At 41.2% G+C, this 17,942-nt stretch overlaps 1 protein-coding gene across 1 annotated transcript in view; it reads right to left on the reverse strand.

Moving 5' to 3' along the window:
- The window catches only part of NALCN (sodium leak channel, non-selective), a 297,953-nt gene that overhangs the window by 72,472 nt on the left and 207,539 nt on the right, over positions 1–17,942 (reverse strand). The window contains exons 16-17 of the mRNA XM_040267414.1: positions 17,033–17,169; positions 15,579–15,720 (exon numbers count right to left, since the gene is read on the reverse strand). Of these exons, the coding sequence (XP_040123348.1) occupies positions 15,579–15,720; positions 17,033–17,169 (279 nt within the window). The remainder of the gene's footprint in view (positions 1–15,578; positions 15,721–17,032; positions 17,170–17,942) is intronic.

The following is a 17,942-nucleotide window of genomic DNA, read 5'->3' on the forward strand; positions in this document are numbered from 1 at the left end:
CTGATTCTCAGAAAGACTGAAGGCAGGAGGAGAAGGGGGTGACAGAGGATAAAGTGCCTGGATGGCATCTCTGACTGAATGGACATGAGTTTGAGCAAGCTCTGGGAGATGGTGAAGGACAGGGAGGCCTGGCGTGCTGCAGTCCATGGGGTCACCAAGAGTCAGACACGACTGAGCGGCTGAACAACAATCAACAAAGTTAGCCGAGGACCCCATCTAACACAATCAGCTGTATTGTACTGTACTGTAATAGGTTTATAATACATTTCACACAAATATTACATAAGAAACAAACAAGCACAAAACATAAAGAGAATACTTTTAATCTTTACAGTATAGTACCGTGAAATGTAGGGCTTCCCCAGTAGCTCAGTGCTTAAGAATCTGCCTGCAGTGTAGGAGACCCAGGTTTGATCCCTCAGTTGGGATGGAGGCAGGCATGGCAACCCACTCCAGTATTCTTGCTTGCAGAATCCTACAGACAGAGGACCCTGGCGGGCTACAGTTCATGGGGTCTCAAAGAGTCAGACACGAGTGAAGCGACTAAGCAGGCATGCACACACCTTGAAAAGTACAGTAGCGCAGGACAACAGCTGGCATCGGGCTGGCATTGAGTGATCAGGCAAGAAATAAGCTACTGCACCACTGTACTCTATATAGCCCTGTACAGCAAGGTGCAGAAAAGCACTCATTTGTACAGGATGGATACGCCTGACAATGCCCACCAGACACGTGAGCGAACCTACGTGACTGGATGTGGGAACACACGTTCACATCTTTGAAAGTCTGCAACTTGAAGGTTTGTATGTAGGGGAGGAACCGTGAAGCGAAGGCTGTGAGGTTATCAGAAAAAAGCAGGATACGGTAGGTTACTAAAGCGTTAGGTGATATGCACTGTAGGAAAAATGAGAAGGGGTGGTAAGGTTCTGCGTGGGGGAGAGCTAGGCGTGTCTGAAATAGTTAGCAGAGACTCGACTGAAGTGGAAGTCGTACTAGGCCTGGACGCTGGTTAAGATTTCTTCAGGCAAAGGAGGCAGTGGGTAAAGGATTCAAATTGGAAATGTGTATGGGGTCGCACAGAGTCGGACACGACTGAAGTGACTTAGCAGCAGAAGCATAGGGCAGATTAATTTGGCGCAAACTATCCATTTAAGTGCTGAGTGAGGTGGTCCTTTCAGCAAGGCGAGTGGAGGAAATACTAAAAGGCACAATGTGTTTCAAACAAAGTTGAGGAAAGACAATCAAGCAGGAGACTGAACAACTCTGTATTCAGAGAGAGAGAGACCATCCAGGGTCTGCTGAACAAAAGACACGTAACTTGAGGTACAAAGTCACAGGGCCCCAGTCTGCAGACACACCTGGAAACAGGTGCAGTCATGTCAACCCACACGGCCGTATGGCCAGAGCTGGGGAAGAACTGGTCATCCCAGCAGAACTGACAACCTGCAAGACATGTCCACAAGCAACAGAACTTTCCTACATCACGGCAGACCCGTCATGAAGGGAAGGACCGCTGACCACACCGGCAGTTTCTCTCATGTGAGGAGAGCCAGTATACTCATCTGTTCTCAATAATGAAAAATGGAGCTGGTTTCATTATTCACTACAACTCTTGGGAGAATAAATTAATGTATAGACAAGGAAACAAGAGTGGAAGTCATTTTGTTGAAAAATTACATTTTCAGGGTAACACGCAAAAGCCTGCTTGCTGTGATCAAATCATAAAGCTTCCTTACATTTTATCCCCTCGACTGACAAGTGACTTTGGGCATTGATTTAACAGCACATCTCCTTAGGAACACTGAGTGGAGTCCCTTTGGAGACAGCAGACTCAGTGGAAGGTGTTCACACAGTCATGAAAGGGCCCAGGCCATGGAGGTCCTGAGGAGGTGAGTTTCAGGAGAGGACGGTGGACCCCCAATTCGCGTTTCATCTTCAAACGACAAAGACAGGCCGTGGCTGTGTCTTTCCCTTAGTGTAAGATGGTGGTCTGAACGCAATCACCCAGCTACAGGCCCTGTAACGGGGCAGCTGACACTTAAAACAGTGCTCTTCATGTTGGGAGACACCTTCGCAGAAGCTGGGGACAGTATCTGTTCTATTGTTTGTAAAATTATTTCTGCACTGCCCGTAATTTCTAAAGAAAAGTGAAAGTACTAGTCGCTCAGTCGTGTCCGACTCTTTGTGACCCCGTGGACTGTAGCTCCTCAGTCCATGGGATTCTCCAGGTAAGCATGCTGGAGTGGGTAGCCACTTCCTTCCCCAAGGGATCTTCCCAACCCTGGGAAGACTTTTTACTCAGATTCTGAGTCACCAGGGAAGCCCAAAGATTTCTAAATGATTTCTAAAGAGCCTCCAAATCTCCTTTGTCCTAAACTTGAACTGAACAAAACAGAATATATATATTTTTTATTGGAGTACAGTTGCTTTACAATGTTGTGTTAGTTTCTGCTGTACAGCACAGTACATCAGCTATACGTATACATAGATGCCCTCTTCCTTGGATTTCTTTCCCATTTAGGTCACCACAGGGCCTGGAGTGGAGTTCCCTGTGCTATAGAGTAGGTCCTTATTACTTATCTATTTTATACATAAAGGTGTCAGAATACATTTCTAATTCATACCAAGGAGGCCCTGAGCACTGATTTTATAACTAGCAGCAGAATAAACTGGAAGAATAAATACTGTAATAGAGTAACTTCAATTCAACTTTGGGAGATTCTTTGACAGAAGAAAGACACCTAGATCTCCTATAGATACAGCTGTAGAGAATTACATAAATCTATGTAGGTATCTATATCTGTTAGCCTTGACATGTATTTAGAAACTGTTGTTTCTTTCTGCAAAGAAAGAAGGCCTGTATAGGGATGATCTAGTTATTTGATTTCTTTAGTAAAGCCTTGCACAGTTCTTTCCGCCAGGGACAGGCTCTAAGCATTGGTAACTCAGAGCCACGCTGCTCGGCAGTGCCCTCTTCTGGCTGCAGAAGATTCTGACAGACACCTGACATAATGAAATCTAGCCGAGAGTTTGGAGAAGGCAATGGCAACCCACTCCAGTACTCTCACCTGGAAAATCCCACAGACAGAGGAGCCTGGTGGGCTGCAGTCCATGGGGTCGCACAGAGTCGGACACAACTGAAGTGACTTAGCAGCAGCAGCAGCAGCAGCAGCAGAATGTTTTTGGAGTAATGCTTGTCTGCAGTATGTTTTTTAGAGGGTCTCTCAGGAAAGGCTCATGGGCACAATATTACTTGCATCATACATTACTTAGGTTGTTACATCTTGAAAGTCAGTCTTCTTAGTTATTAAAAGACCTAGATCACAAACACTCTTCTTTGAGCACCCTATATGTCACTCTATTTTCTTCTGACACAAAGCATTGCTGATGGGAATCTAAATGTTCTTTTCTTTTTAAATCACCTGTTTATTTGGAGCTAGACTTTTTTTTTTTTTTTTAAGATCCTGTAATGTTTCCGGAATAAGTCTTATTTCTGGTCATTCATGATTGATGTTTTTGGATAAATGATGTATGCTTTCAATACATACTTTCAAATCTTTGTGTATTTCAGAAAACGTGAGTACTTCTATTCTATTGCTTTGGCTGTCCTCTTTCGGGACTCCTAAGATACAGAGGTAGGACATGTTTTATTTTCTTCAGTCTGCCCATTTCTTTTAAATCATTTCAATCTCTTTCTTCCTTCTTTCCTGATTTCTTACAATTGCTACTCCTTCACTTTCTTTTTCTCTTATAGCATCAACTGATGTATGCAGTCAGGTTTTGCTCCTTCTAATTTAGTCTTCATTGCTTTTATTTACAGTCCTTTCCTGAGTCCTAGCACCTTATGTATGAATTTTTCTAATTCTTACTTAGGTTGCTCTCCTAACCTTATGTGATATGTAACATCTTTTCACTTATTTTACAATAGTTAGCACAGTTTGAGCTCATTGTGAGTGTCTTTATGGCAGCTTTCTTGGTCCACAGGACAGCATTTTCTTCCTTATAATCTTACACTTGTAACTTTTAACTTGTAATCTTTTACTTGCAACTTTTGTATGGAACTTGACTTTGATGGTTTTTGGTTGCTCATTTTCAGGCAAAACTTGTTTTCCTGTATTTCAATATTTCTCTCCTAATTTCAGAGCTTCCTCTTCTGTGTGTAAAATAGCGATCAAATGAGGCAGCTTTATTTCTGGGATTTCCTGGTTGTTCCCACTCCCTCCTGCCAGCACCAGCTTTTTCTGGGTCTGCTTTCTCCTTGACCACTCTTGTTATTTTTGAGCCCACTCCTGGATGTTTTCCTTCAGTGTGGAAGGAAGAGGGTATCTGCCTGTTCCCTAAAACATTTGATGCCTGTAACTAACCTTGGCTTCCTCCCTATCCCATGTTACTAACTGAATGTTTGTGTCTCCCTCCCAAATTCATACGCTGAAGTCCTCACCCCAGTGTGACGCTATTAGAAGAGAAGGCTTTGGAAGGCAATCAGGTTTAGATTAGGTCCTGAAGATAGGGCGCCTAAGAGGGGATGCCTAAGAGGGGATGAGTGTCCTTATGAGACCAGGAAAAGATGTCCTTCCCACTTCTACTAGGCGAAGACACAGCAAGAAAGCAACCACTTGTGACTCAGGAAAAGGAGCAAACGCGGACTTTGCCGACACCTTGATCTTGGACTTCCCAGCCTCTAGGGCTGCGAGAAATAAATTTTTGCCTTTTAAGCCACCCAGTCTGTGGTATTCTGTTATAGCAGCTCAAACAGACTAAGGTACCAGGCAAAATATGTGGCTATCAGTTTGCCTGAACCTGCTTTTATCTAGAGTTTGTGGCTTACCTTGGTTTGTTGTAAATATTGTTATAGACTTTTGGTGTATTATATAGGCATTCTGTTTATTTTCATGTGGGAATTATAGGAGATTAGGAAACTATGCCAATGTCTCTGTCACTTTCCCAGAAGGCTCCTTAATTTTCTCTTGTTGAATTTTGCAGATTTATCACTTCTATTAGTCTTTTTAAAGAACACAGTTCTATTGACACTTTTATTGATTCTTTTCCTCCTGTTCAATTAGTGTCTGCTTTTAGCTTTATTATTTCTCCCCTGCTGCCTTACTGTGTTGCTGGTTGATTCTTTTCTAAACACTTGAGTTAAATACTTGGAAGGTTAATGTCAGCACTTATTCCTTTACTAAATATGCATTCAAGGCCACGATTTTTCCTCTAAAAATGCCTTTAGTTATTCTCACAAGTTTGATATATACAACATGCATTATTTTTCAGTTCTAGATGCTTTTTTTTTCCCTATTGTGGTTTTCTCCATATTCCCTCAGTTATTTGAAAGTGGTTTTAAAATTTCTAAATGTGTGGGTGTTTTTTTTAAAATTTGTAGTCGTTATTTAGTTTCTAACTTTATTATATGTTGGTCAAATGATGCCTAACATACTGATTTCGTTTCTCTTCAGAATTCCTTCGTAGTGTAGTAAGTGGTCATGTTCTGTAAATCATTCACATGTTCTTGAATCAGAATGTATATTCTTTAGTCACTGAATGAAGATTGTATAAGTGGTCATAACATGAAACTGGTAAACTGAATATTTTCAAATCCACTAAATCCTTATTCATTTCTTTGGCTCTTTGATCATATGGTGAGGTATATATTACATATTTTAAACTTAATCTTCAAATTACTCCTCATAGGTAGGTATTATTATCTCTCTTTCTCTCTCTCTCTTTTTTAACAGATGAGAGATCTGAGGTTCACAGAAGTTAGGTTCTCTAAGGTTACTCAGATAATAGATTGCAGAATGATTACAGTTCTGGATTGGACAGTTTTTTACTATACCATGATGTCTATGCAAAGTATCATATTATTTTAAAAGTATTTAAAAAGCAGTATTAAATAAGAGAAAAATTAAAAAGCAATTTGAAAGCTCTACTGTAATAAAACATTGTTTGCTTGAGTTGAAAGATTTGGTTTACACGTACAACGTGCTCTTACTTGTCCCAACGCCTAATACAAAATCTTAACTAGCCAAATTCTTCTTTTGTTCTATGTAAGCATAATTGATCTTTCAGAATAACAACCATGAAGCATTAAAAGAGATCAATGACCTTTCTAACCCATTAGAGTCAGGATGGTTTACAGGATTTATAAGTCACATTTACTGAATTTTAAAATCAGGGATCCGTCACAACTTTTAGCTAACTGGAACATTAATTCAATTTATTTAATCAACTGTAAGTAAACACAAGCCTATCAGGGAATATTAGATTCCTCTGGGGTGCTCCATCTGAAGAACCATCTTTCACTGCAGTAACCTTCAACATGGAGCCACTAATATTTATTTGAGAAAGAAACCTACAAATATTATAACATTCAACTAACTTTTCTGTTTTGGAGTTGTTAACAGTACATTTCTGTTGCTAAGTGGGAAAAAGTTTGAGAGGCCTTAGTTTTCTTTTCTCACTTTGAAAATGTTGACAGATTGATATTAAGTGGGAAAGCATTTATAAAAACACATCCATTAGCCCCAAATCATGGTCCACTGAGCAAGCCTTGATGAATATCATTCTGCGGGAAAAGTGTAGTATAATTATTGTAATGAACCACTTTATTGAATAAGTCTCCTACATAAAATATAGTAATTGGAAATAAGCAATTACTTAAAATTATACACGTTGAAGGTGGTATCTCATTTATCTGTACTTGAATTTTTCATGCACCTGTGAACTGAAAATTAATCCCAAAGTGCATATGACAGATCCTGTGCATGGCAAGATGTTTCTTTCCATAAAATAAACTTTTTTGTAGAAGCGACATTATGTTTAGAAAGGAAAAAATAAAATTAAAGGTGACCAGTGTCAGTGGTAGCAAGGGTAAAACAGACCTATTACAATGTACATAAAGGTGAATATCATTGTACTAGCAAGTCAGGAAGGTTTGAAAATGTCTTAAATGCGACTTTTGTAAAAAGGAGGTTTTAGATGATGGGTCAAGATTTCTGACCTTAAGTTATTTCAATAATGTAAATTCTGAATCTCAAGAAAACAACAGGCATGAAAGTTAGAATATACACATAGTTGTATGTAGACAGAACTGGGCTTCCCCGTGGCTCAGTGGTAAAGAATTCAGCTGGCAAAGCTGGAAACCTGGGTTTGATCCCTGGGTTGGGAAGATCCCTTGGAGAAGGAAATGGCAACCCACTCCAGCATTCTTGCCTGGAGAATTCCATGGATAGAGGAGCCTGGTGGGCTATAGTCTATAGGTTCGAAAAGAGCTGAACACGACTGAAGTGACTTAGCACATCTGCTTGCACAATATATAGCGCTAACTAGTAATAAAACATAGTACATGCTGGGTAGATTTAGATTATATAGGTAAAAGCAAAATGATTTCATGGCTATTATATATATGAGTGAAGTCAGTCGTGTCCGACTCTTAGGCTGATTTACATTTGATCCCAAATAAATATGCATGAAGGGCTTCCAAGGTGGCTCAGTGGTAAAGAATCTGCCTGCCAAAGCAAGAGATGCAAGTTTGATCATGGGTCAGGAAGATCCCCTGAGAAGGAAATGGCAATCCACTCCAGGATTCCTGCCAGAGAAATCCCACGGACAAGGGAGTGTAGTGGACCACAGTCCACGGGGTCTCAAGGAGTCGGACACGACTGGCTGACTGACGCACACACAGGTGGACGATGGTCCACGGGGTTGCAAAAGAGTCTGACACGACTTAGCGACAACAACGACTGTAAACAAATTACACATGATTCCAAACCAAAAGGGATCACACAATTAAGCAAAAAAGAGAATCAGTGATAGGGAATCCCTCCTCTCATGTTAGCTGAAAGCAGGAACATGTGCTTTTGATCTAGGAGGACTGAGCACACTGCATATAAAAGTCCCCAAGAGATGACTGTCAAGTAAATATGCATGCAAATGCAACTGCATTTTAATTTGAGTTCAAAAACGTACTGCAAAGATCAGTAAAAATGGAAAAAAAAGTTTCCATCTAATTGGTGCATTTTTTTGTTTGTTTGTTTCCTTTCCATTATTACCGTGAATACGTGGGCAATCAATTATCTACTAAAGCCTTCATATGCTACAGAGAGAACTGGCAGGGTTTTCATATTGGGTTTGATGAACATGCTTCTTCCCTCCCCGGGACCACACTACTTTGTATCTTTGTGATAAGGCCCCTGGTTAGTGGTAGCATCATGCTCTGTCCCAGTCTTCTCCCAGAGAGAGGTTTGAATGGCACTGCAGAGTTGCTAAGCTATTATTTTAGAAAATTCTTTCAGAGTAAAAGCAGGAAAGATGAAAACAGGCTATTCTCTCTTTTTTTTAAAAAGTGAGTTAATGTTCACCATGGAAATTATAGATCAGGCCGAGTATGTGCGGAGTTACTGGAACAAATCATTGAACACTCTGTAATCACGTAGAAAATTATAAAATGCTGGATGGCAATCAACCAGTCTTTGTGAACAGTAAACCTTTCCAGAACAACTTAATTTACTTCTCAAGAGGCAAAGGCACTGGGTAGGCAATGCAGGTAGCAAATGAAATATCATCAAAAATCAGACTTAAAAACAATCAGATTCATGGACAATGAGAAAAATAAATCAGTTACTAATATATTGTGCTCAACTTGATTGCTACTTCTTAAGGTTAATTTAAGTAAAAGTAAATTTTCTTGGTTGATGACTAAGTGCACTTGCTGAATCTGACTTCATGGCATGGTTTAATTACAGTAACTTTTTTCCTTTTTTTTCTTTTTAGGCCACTCTGTGTGGCTTGTGAGAGCTTAGTTCCCCAACCAGGGATGGAACCTGGGCCCTGGCAATGCAAGCACTGAGTTCTAACCAATGGATCACCAGGGAATTCCCTAAAGTAACTTTGCTTCTCCAATGTGATAAGCGTATCGTATACTATGCCAGGTATGATGCTAAGCATTTAACATATACTTATTTAATTCTTGTAACAAACCTTAAAAATAACAACGATCTCTTGTTTTTTAGATAAGAGTTGGTACCTACATGACATAATCAGTATTCCTGGGCTTAATGACGGTTCTATTTCGCTTCTCACTATCAGTTACATTCAGCAGATATACTATCCATTATCTTTTCAAATACTTCCTTCTGCCTGGAGCACCTACTTCTTCTATTGCCCAATCTTCCTTCTCTGGTAGGAAGGATTATATACCTTCATCCTGGAGAAGGACACTGCGGCCCACTCCAGTATTCTTGCCTAGAGAACCCTGTGGACAGAGGAGCCTGTGTCTATGGGGTCGCACAGAGTCGGACACGACTGAGGCGACTTAGCATGCACGCATGCATTGGAGAAGGAAACGGCAACCCACTCCAGTGTTCTTGCCTGGAGAATCCCAGGGACGAGGGAGCCTGGTGGGCTGCCGTCTATGGGGTCGCACAGAGTCGGACATGACTGAGGCGACTTAGCAGCAGCAGCAGCATACCTTCATCCATTCACACGTGTTTCTCCCCATTAGACTAAAAGATTCTAAAGGGCATAGTTCAAGGGCATGATTCGCATCCCACTCACTGTTGAATTCCCATAGCCCATAGGAGTGCCATATGAGTAACAGGTCTTCCATAAATGCTGTTGAAAGACTAAGTGAACCTTGAAGACTTATGGAAATGAAAACGGTAAATGAAATACAGTAATTACTTTTTTCACTTTCCTCCCCATTTGTACATGTGTTAGCTATTAATTACGAAGGCTTATTATGGACATTTCTATGTGTTTAGCAGAGACAGCAGACATTATCTGCTGTTGGAGAAATAAATCCTCGCTGACTTTATCACACGGGTTCCAATGACTGTTCTGGGAAGTGCAGAGCCACTGGGACAGCCCTCATCTCTCCGTCTGTCGCATGCTGATATGACTCTGGGATGTGCCCTCGTGTTCCTCAGACACGAGGTTCTGACCCCAGGAGAGGCGCCCCAGCCAAGGCTGAAGGTCAGAAAGATCAGAGAGCTCTATCAGAGACAGTGTCTCAGATCCAGCCATGGTGGAGACCTTGACTTTGATGAGATGATTCAGTTCTGAGCACTGAGTGGGTTGCTCTTACTAACAGGTCTCCCGGAAAGCCAAGTTCACGTCTCAGTTTGTTGCTATTATTACTAATAAACACTCTACTTAGAGGGTTTAGTTTCAATAATTTGTTGTTGTTCAGTCACTAAGTTGTGTCCAACTCTTTATGACCCCATGGATTGCACCATGCCAGGCTTCCCTCTCCTTCTCTATCTCCTGAAGTTTGCTCAGATTTATGTCCATTGAGTTGGTGATGCCATCTAATTATCTCATCCTCTGTCGTCCCCTTCTCCTGCCTTCAATCTTTTCCCAGCATTGGGGTCTTTCCCAATTAACTAGCTATTCCCATCAGGTGGCCAAAATATTGGAGCTTCAGCATCAGTCCTGCCAATGAATATTCAGGATTGATTTCCTTAGAATTTCAATAATATAGGGACAAAAAATGAGTAGAAAACTGCTACCTGATTTCCTACTGCTTGCAAATGAGAAAGAATCCTTCAAGATCTGCAGGTTTATCCTTTAATTAGGAAGAAAGGGAACCCCTTGGAGATTCCCATGGGGGTGTAGGGGGAAGGGAAGGGTAAGAGATGTGGGGACTGGCACTTGGGAACCCATTTCTATGGGGTTCGGAAGGATATTCACCCCAAGGGAAAAGTGGGACCACACTGATGTCTTTTTCCTTTAGGATTTGACTAAGCCACACAACAGCTTTAAAGATGTTAGATTTTTGTTTGCTCATTGCTTATGGAGAAGGACAGGTATTTTAAAACTATGTGATAAAAGTAATCAAACAGGGCTATTTTTAAAAAACATGGTCTCTGCAAAGTGAGGTTGCCATGGGAATTTCTTACAGTTGTTCAAAGCCAGGGTAATTACTTGGGAAAATCTTGCTTGACATGTGCTTTTGCTTTCTTGCACTGTCTAATCAAACACACACCCACCCTCACCCCTCCTGGCTTTTGTTATCAGGTCTTCCCCTAAATGTGTGATTTCTAGGTTCCTGGGGACTCAGTGTTCTTCTTTGGCAAGAAAAAGTAAGCTGCTCTAGTGCAGAGGGAGTTAGAAGTTTCTCCTGACAGGTAATTGTTAGGAGAAAAGTTTTATTAATACTCTATTGCTCCTTGGTTCACTGTATGAGAATCACCAGAAGCCAGCCTCTCATTTTCTTCTAATTTCTTACTTGTTTTGGGGGAAACAACCCAGGGGAGTTTCTTCACACAGAGCCAAGGGGCTTGCTCTCCACTGGACCTTGACTGGCGTTTTCAAAGGCAGCTGGAATGTAATAGAAATTTACAAGCACTTGCTGAGAAAGGCTCTGTTCAGGAATTTTGCTGTGTGTTCATATATTTTTGTTTTTAAGTGGCTTTTAGAGGTTTCTTAAGAAAAATGGAAAAGGTTTGCCATATTAAAAAAAAAAAAAACAGATACCAAGGACTTCCCTGGTGTTCCACTGATTAAGACTCTGTGCTTCCAATGCAGAGGACGCAGGTTCGATCCCTGGTAGGGGAACTAAGATCATAGAAGCTGCAAAGCACAGCCAAAAGACAAACAAAAACCCCTAAAAATACAGATTCAAGACTACTTTCTCCTTGACTTCTAAACACTTCTCTTAATTTGTTATCACTGCAATTCATTAAGTGGGATTTTCGGAATTGGGTTTCCCTGGCCCAAAGCCCTCAAGGATGACAGATCCTAAGTATTTATGAGGAGCACCAGGAGCGGAAGCTGGAAACAGTGAATCTTCAAAGAATTAAGTTTGCTTTCCTAGAAGCCTAAGGAAAGTCAGAGCTTTAAGAGTGGGTGGCCACCCAGGGAAGTCTTTTTTTTTCCCCACTGTCACAATAGCATAGCTAGCTACTGCTGAACAGATGAACTGTGGTCCCTACAGGCCGCCTGCCAGATGTTGAAGGCTGTGAAAAGAGGAATGATATTGTTCTAACTGTAGTTTATCTACATATGGCCAATGAGGGATGAAGGGCAACTTAAGCACTGTTGATGGTTTTCCATGTATAAGACCATGTACTGTGTGTTTGAATCAACCGAACTTCTAGATGGGGACCGCCTGCAGTCTCCCAAAGGTTCCAGTCCCTTTAGAGCTGAGGGACTTGGGTCCCCCGAGGATCAGGCTCTTTGCTACTTCATTATATATTAGGGCATTATGAGAGGACTCAGGTTATAGAATAAGGCTATAATTGTTTTCTTACTTGTAAGATAGTTAAAAGTAACAGTTAAGCAAGAATATAAAAAGAAGCCACAAACACATAAGGGCATTAAACAGATCAGAGATGGCATCTGAAATTCCTCGACCTAACCCAAGGTGGAGATCACCCAGGGAGGCAGGGATGGTGGTGAGCTCACAGATGTTCCAAATTCCCTTCAGATGTCCCTTCTCCCCCACCCTCCAGCCTACCCCCATGTCGATCTTTTATTTTTTCTCACCTATTTCAAAATAGTCTGTTCAGGAAACGTGAGAGACATCATGTTTCCTCGCAGAGAGAAAATACATTTTCAGAGAATAAGATTTCAATTTTGTGTTGATATTTCCAATGGATATCATTAGTAGGGATTTAAAAACATGCAAGCTGTGGATTTGGAAAGTTGGGCATCTAACGATATCAGCTCTCAGGATCCTTCCTGGAAAGGGCAGGTCATAATCACAGCCCAGACTGGGGCTTCATAGCACATTCTCTGGCTTAAAGTCCACTTCCAAAATACATTCGGAAAATAAGGCAATCTGTGTTTTTGTATGTAAAGTGCAATTTCAGACCGATCGGCTGAAACCAGGCCATTATCCTTTCAGTGGCTTATCCATCAACATAGAAATGTTTCTGCTTCTATGCCATGTACACAATACTGAGTAAACATAACTATGGGGAAAGAGACATGACAAAGTTCATAAGAACTTTTTGAAAAGAGTACACGGAGAAGGCAATGGCAACCTACTCCAGTACTCTTGCCTGGAAAATCCCATGGACAGGGGAGCCTGGTGGGCTGCAGTCCATGGGGTTGCTAGGAGTCGGACACAACTGAGTGACTTCACTTTCACTTTTCACTTTCATGCATTGGAGAAGGAAATGGCACCCCACTCCAGTGTTCTTGCCTGGAGAATCCCAGGGACGGGGGAGCTGGTGGGCTGCCGTCTATGGGGTTGTACAGAGTCGGACACGACTAAAGCGACTTAGCAAAAACAGTATAAGTCTTTGTGTATGTGCGTGCAAAGTCACTTCAGTCATGTCCAACTCTTTGCAAGCCCGTGTATACAGCCTGCCAGGCTCCTCTGTCCATGGATTCTCCAGGCAAGAATACTGGAGTGGGTTGCCATGCCCTCCTCCAGGGGATCTTCCCAACCCAGGGATTGAACCTGTATCTCTTTTCGTCTGCTGTATTGGCAGGCAGGTTCTTTACCACTAGCACCACCTGGGAAGCCTGGAGAAGAAACACACTACAAAATAAATCAACATCGGCGTCATGCGTGTGAGTCGCTCAGTCGTGTCCGACTCTTGCTGACCCCATGGACTGCGGCCCGCCAAGCCAGGCTCCTCTGTTCATGGGATTCTCCAGGCAAGAATACCAGAGTGGGTTGCCATTCCCTTCTCCAGGGGATCTTCCTGACCCAGGGATTGAAGCCAGGTCTCCTGCACTGCAGGCAGATTCTTTACTGTCTGAGCCACCAGGGAAACCCCATCGTCATCATCATTGAGAATAAAATCACAGCAGAGAATGGGGGAGTTGGGAGAGTGATAAAGGGCAGAAGCTCGTTTCATTCTGGGAGGGGATGGGAGAAAAGGAGAAGAGGAATAAGTAAGCATCCTCTCAAGTGTAACCTTTGGAGAATGGGGAGAAACAGAGAATCTTGGAGCCTGAAGGAATTGGTATTTTGTGTCCACATAATAATAGAGAAGTATAAACCGTAAGTCCCCTATAAATGAACCTTCAAGGTGAGAACGATCGAAGATTCCAGCGCGCGTTTCATCAGCATCGGGCATGAGTGACACTGCAGCTCGCATCCCATCTCACTCCATCTCCCACCCCTGACGACCCTCCAGCTCTACTGTCTCCCACCCCTCTCCCTCCTCCAGTCAGGAGCTCTTCCTGCCTGCCCCCTCGATGCCAGCCTGTGTGCCAGCTGCTGTACTGCACTACTGTAATTTTAAAGGTGCTGTACTGTAAGATTAAAAGTGTTTCTTTATTTTTTGTGTTTGGTTCTTATCTATTATGTGTGAAAAGTGTCATAAAGCTATTATAATACAGTACAGTACAGCCGACTGTGATAGTTGGGTGCCAAGGCTAATTTTGTTGGCTTAAGAACAAACCAGACTTTTGAGTGCACTCTTGGAACAGAACTTGTTTGTATGTAGAGGACTTACTCTATTTGATGGTAAGCCGCAGAAAAACGGCAGCAACAATTTAAAGGGTTAAAAGAGAAGCTAGGAGTTCCAAAAGAGAAATACGTGCAATTGAATTAGATGCTTTCGCAAACAAACTCTAATGTGTAATCTCTTTCACAAACTCTGTGATCCATCTTTCATTTTTTAACTGTGGAATTTGGGAAACAATTTCCTATCTACTTTTCAAATGATAAATGAAAGTCACTCAGTCGTGTCCAACTCTTTGCAATCCCATGGACCATAGTCCACCAGGCTTCTCTGGCCATGGGATTCTCCAGGCAAGAATACTGGAGTGGGTTGCCATTCCCTTCTCCAGGGGATCTTCCTGACCCAGCGATCGAACCCAGTTCTCCTGCATTGCAGGCAGACTCTTTACCATCTGATCCACCAGGGAAACCCAAATGATAAAGACATAGGTAAATCAGAACATGAATAAGATAATGTGCCTAGAGATCATACCTGCCACAGGCCTTAGTAAACTCAATAAATGGTGGTTATTGGGACTAATTTTAGAGATGCTTGCTCTAGTCAGTCTCCTTGGTATAATAACTGGAATAAGTATGGTCTCTTGCAGAAAGCAGTGTACAGGCCACCGTTAAACCTGGGCTGAACTTGAGAGCTCGGAGCCCTTCCTTCTGCACATGAAAACCTGCAGGTTTGGGGAGACTGTCAACCTACCGGAAGTCATCCAGCTGTCACACGTCCTGGCTCAAAAGCTGACTTGTAGAAATGCGAATTTTAAATTTCCAAATTTACAAATGTTAGGTTTAATGATCTCTTCAAAAGCTAAAATTATTTTCTTCATTATTCTCCTGAGACATTAGGATTTCAGGACCCAGTTATGTGCCAGGGTTCTTTTCTCTAACACACCCCCATCCCTCCTTTGCTCAGTTGCCTCGGACTCTTTGCAACCTCCTAGACTGTAGCCCGCCAGGCTCCTTTGTCCATGGAATTTACTAGGCAAGAATACTGGAGTGGGTTGCCATTTCTTCCTCCAGAATACCTTCCCGACTCAGGGAGCGAACTGGTGTCCCTTACATCCCCTGCCTTGACAGGCAGATTCTTTACCACTGAGCCACCTGGGAAGCCCTTTCCTCTAACAAAGGCTTAAGGAAAAACCTGGTTGTTTGAGACAGTGGTTCTTACCTTTTGGTCAATGTATTTGTTGTCCTCAATCGCAGACCGTTTGGAGTGATCGCAGGATGAAGAAGACGTGGACGGGAGGCTTCGTAAGAGGCAGCAGGTGTCCTGTTGCTGACGATCAATAAACTGCTTCATGAAACTTTCCCTTTGCAAAAGAAGCACACGCACATCAAGCATTATTAACGACGTGGAGCAAGGGCTGGGATGGCATTCTGCAAGCATGCATTTGCCTGAGCTAAGTTAAAGACGTGACAAAAGTTCATAGAAAATAAGACATGTTCATAGACACGTGCATAGAAAATAAGACCAAGAGGTGTTTAGATTTAATTGAAAATATTACTTGCAAAATGTTAAATTTAGAGAAAAATTCCTGCATCTTCAGTCATTCCTGTTTTAAAAAGTCATGTCCCTAAAATTATTTTTATGCAACAATATTCAGTAATTAATGGTATCTTTTGAATCTTATTGTGGTAATAAGATCTTAGTTCATCTCTGAATTTCCACGTATCGTAAGAATCCTTGAGAGATAATTTTACACTTAAGGACTCAAAATAACTCAAATGAAACTTCATCTAATCTCCAAAGCATGGGGAGGATTCAAATAACATCTTTTCAAGTAACTACTAATCTTGAGTCTAATTTATGACTCTTTTATATACTTTGTATTTTCAGGTTTAAATTTTTTTTTTTAAATCAGAAGTGCAAATATATTTTGATTTAAATTTTAAATTTATGGCATGACCTTCAGTCTCATACTTTTATAACCTTCCCATAGAATTGTTTGTAAAAGTAGTTACATAAAAATGTCATATCTGACATTATTCTAGTTATATTTTTAATTTTTGAGCTAGAACTGGAAGACTTTCCTTTAAACATTAAAAATAAGCTTTTTAAAGCATCTGCAGTGTAAGTGTTTAACCTGACGGCAAAGGTGGTACAAAATCATATTAGTATGAGTATAAAATGCCATGGTTCCTCTTTTAAAAAAACCAGGAGACAAAGTATATTGTACCCAGACATGGCATTCTAAACAAATGCTGTCACAGTCATCCAGAAACCTGGCCGGTGGTCATTTCTCCATTTAGTTGAACTCAGAAGGGTCTCAGAGGCAAGTTTATCCTGACATGGTTGAGGGTCAGAGGCCAGTGTCTGCCTACGTACCATCTTTGCAAGTTGGATCACCTGCACCAGTTCCCTGGGATGCCAAATTCCCAAGGAGCAGTCTCAGGCAGAAGCAGGGGTTGGTTGGCAGTCTTCCTGCCTGGGCTAACACAGGTGACTCTGCTCTCGGTGTGTTGTTTAAAGGGATCAATGATTTTTAAGAGAGGAAGACAGAGTAGTAACATGGATAATAACTTAGAAGCCGCGCCCACACAAGTTTGAAAGGGATGAATCAGACTTAAGATGAATGTTTTACAGAGTATTTGAGATAGACAAGTAAGGAAATACTTTAATACCTGATTTTAGGAACTGTAAAATCTGAAGGAAGCTTTGAGATCTTCACCATTTGCGGTCTGTTCGGAAATTTTTCAAAGATGCGAAGTCGCAAAGGGAGCTTTTCCTTGGTATCTGCGTTTGCTTCACTTTGCTTTAACTAAGGAAAAAATAAGAGGAAAGGGGGAACTCTATGTGTAACAGTCTATCCGAACATTTGAATCAAAGGAACAATGAGTTATTACATGAAGAAACAGCAGGTGGCAGTAAAGCCCCACCAAGTATTCAAAGTCTGAGCACAGAAAACAAAAACCGAACCAAAACTAAACCAGAAAAAATAAAATTAGAAGAAAAAATTTTTATTTTACCCTGAAACATAATCCCTTTTTCCATACCAAACATGATTTTTTTAATTGTTGACTGACATTTTCACTAACATTTAAACAGCAAAACGTTTTATAAATATGTGTGCTGGAACTAGAAATCAAAAGAATTTTTAAAAAATTGAAATGAAAATCTCAAGGGGTAATGTTTGAAAGAGGGAAAATGTCAAGGAAATTGATCATTTTTAGTTTAGCAGATTAGTGAAAGAAAAACTCAAAATGGAAACAACACATTCGGTACATAGAGCCAGAGTTTTCTATGCCGTTATAAAGATGCTTGGGAATTATTCAGTTACATGCCATGAGCTATCTGGGGATTAACAAGCAAATCGTTTTATTATTTGTTTATTTTTACTTCTATTAGTTTGTTTTTATATTTCTACAGATTAGGTTTCGCGGAAAATGAGGATTTACATTACACATGCTGAGCTGAGAGGTCAAAAAGTACTTTAATTCAGGCAGTCTTTCTTGGTGGGGCTAGGGAAGTAAGTTTCAAAAGCTACTTCTTATCCCTCGTGGGGTATATGCTTTTACTTTCTAGTGACAGTCT

Source organism: Oryx dammah, unplaced genomic scaffold, assembly GCF_014754425.2.
Source record: "Oryx dammah isolate SB20612 unplaced genomic scaffold, SCBI_Odam_1.1 HiC_scaffold_24, whole genome shotgun sequence".
In the NCBI taxonomy this organism is placed as follows: domain Eukaryota; kingdom Metazoa; phylum Chordata; class Mammalia; order Artiodactyla; family Bovidae; genus Oryx; species Oryx dammah.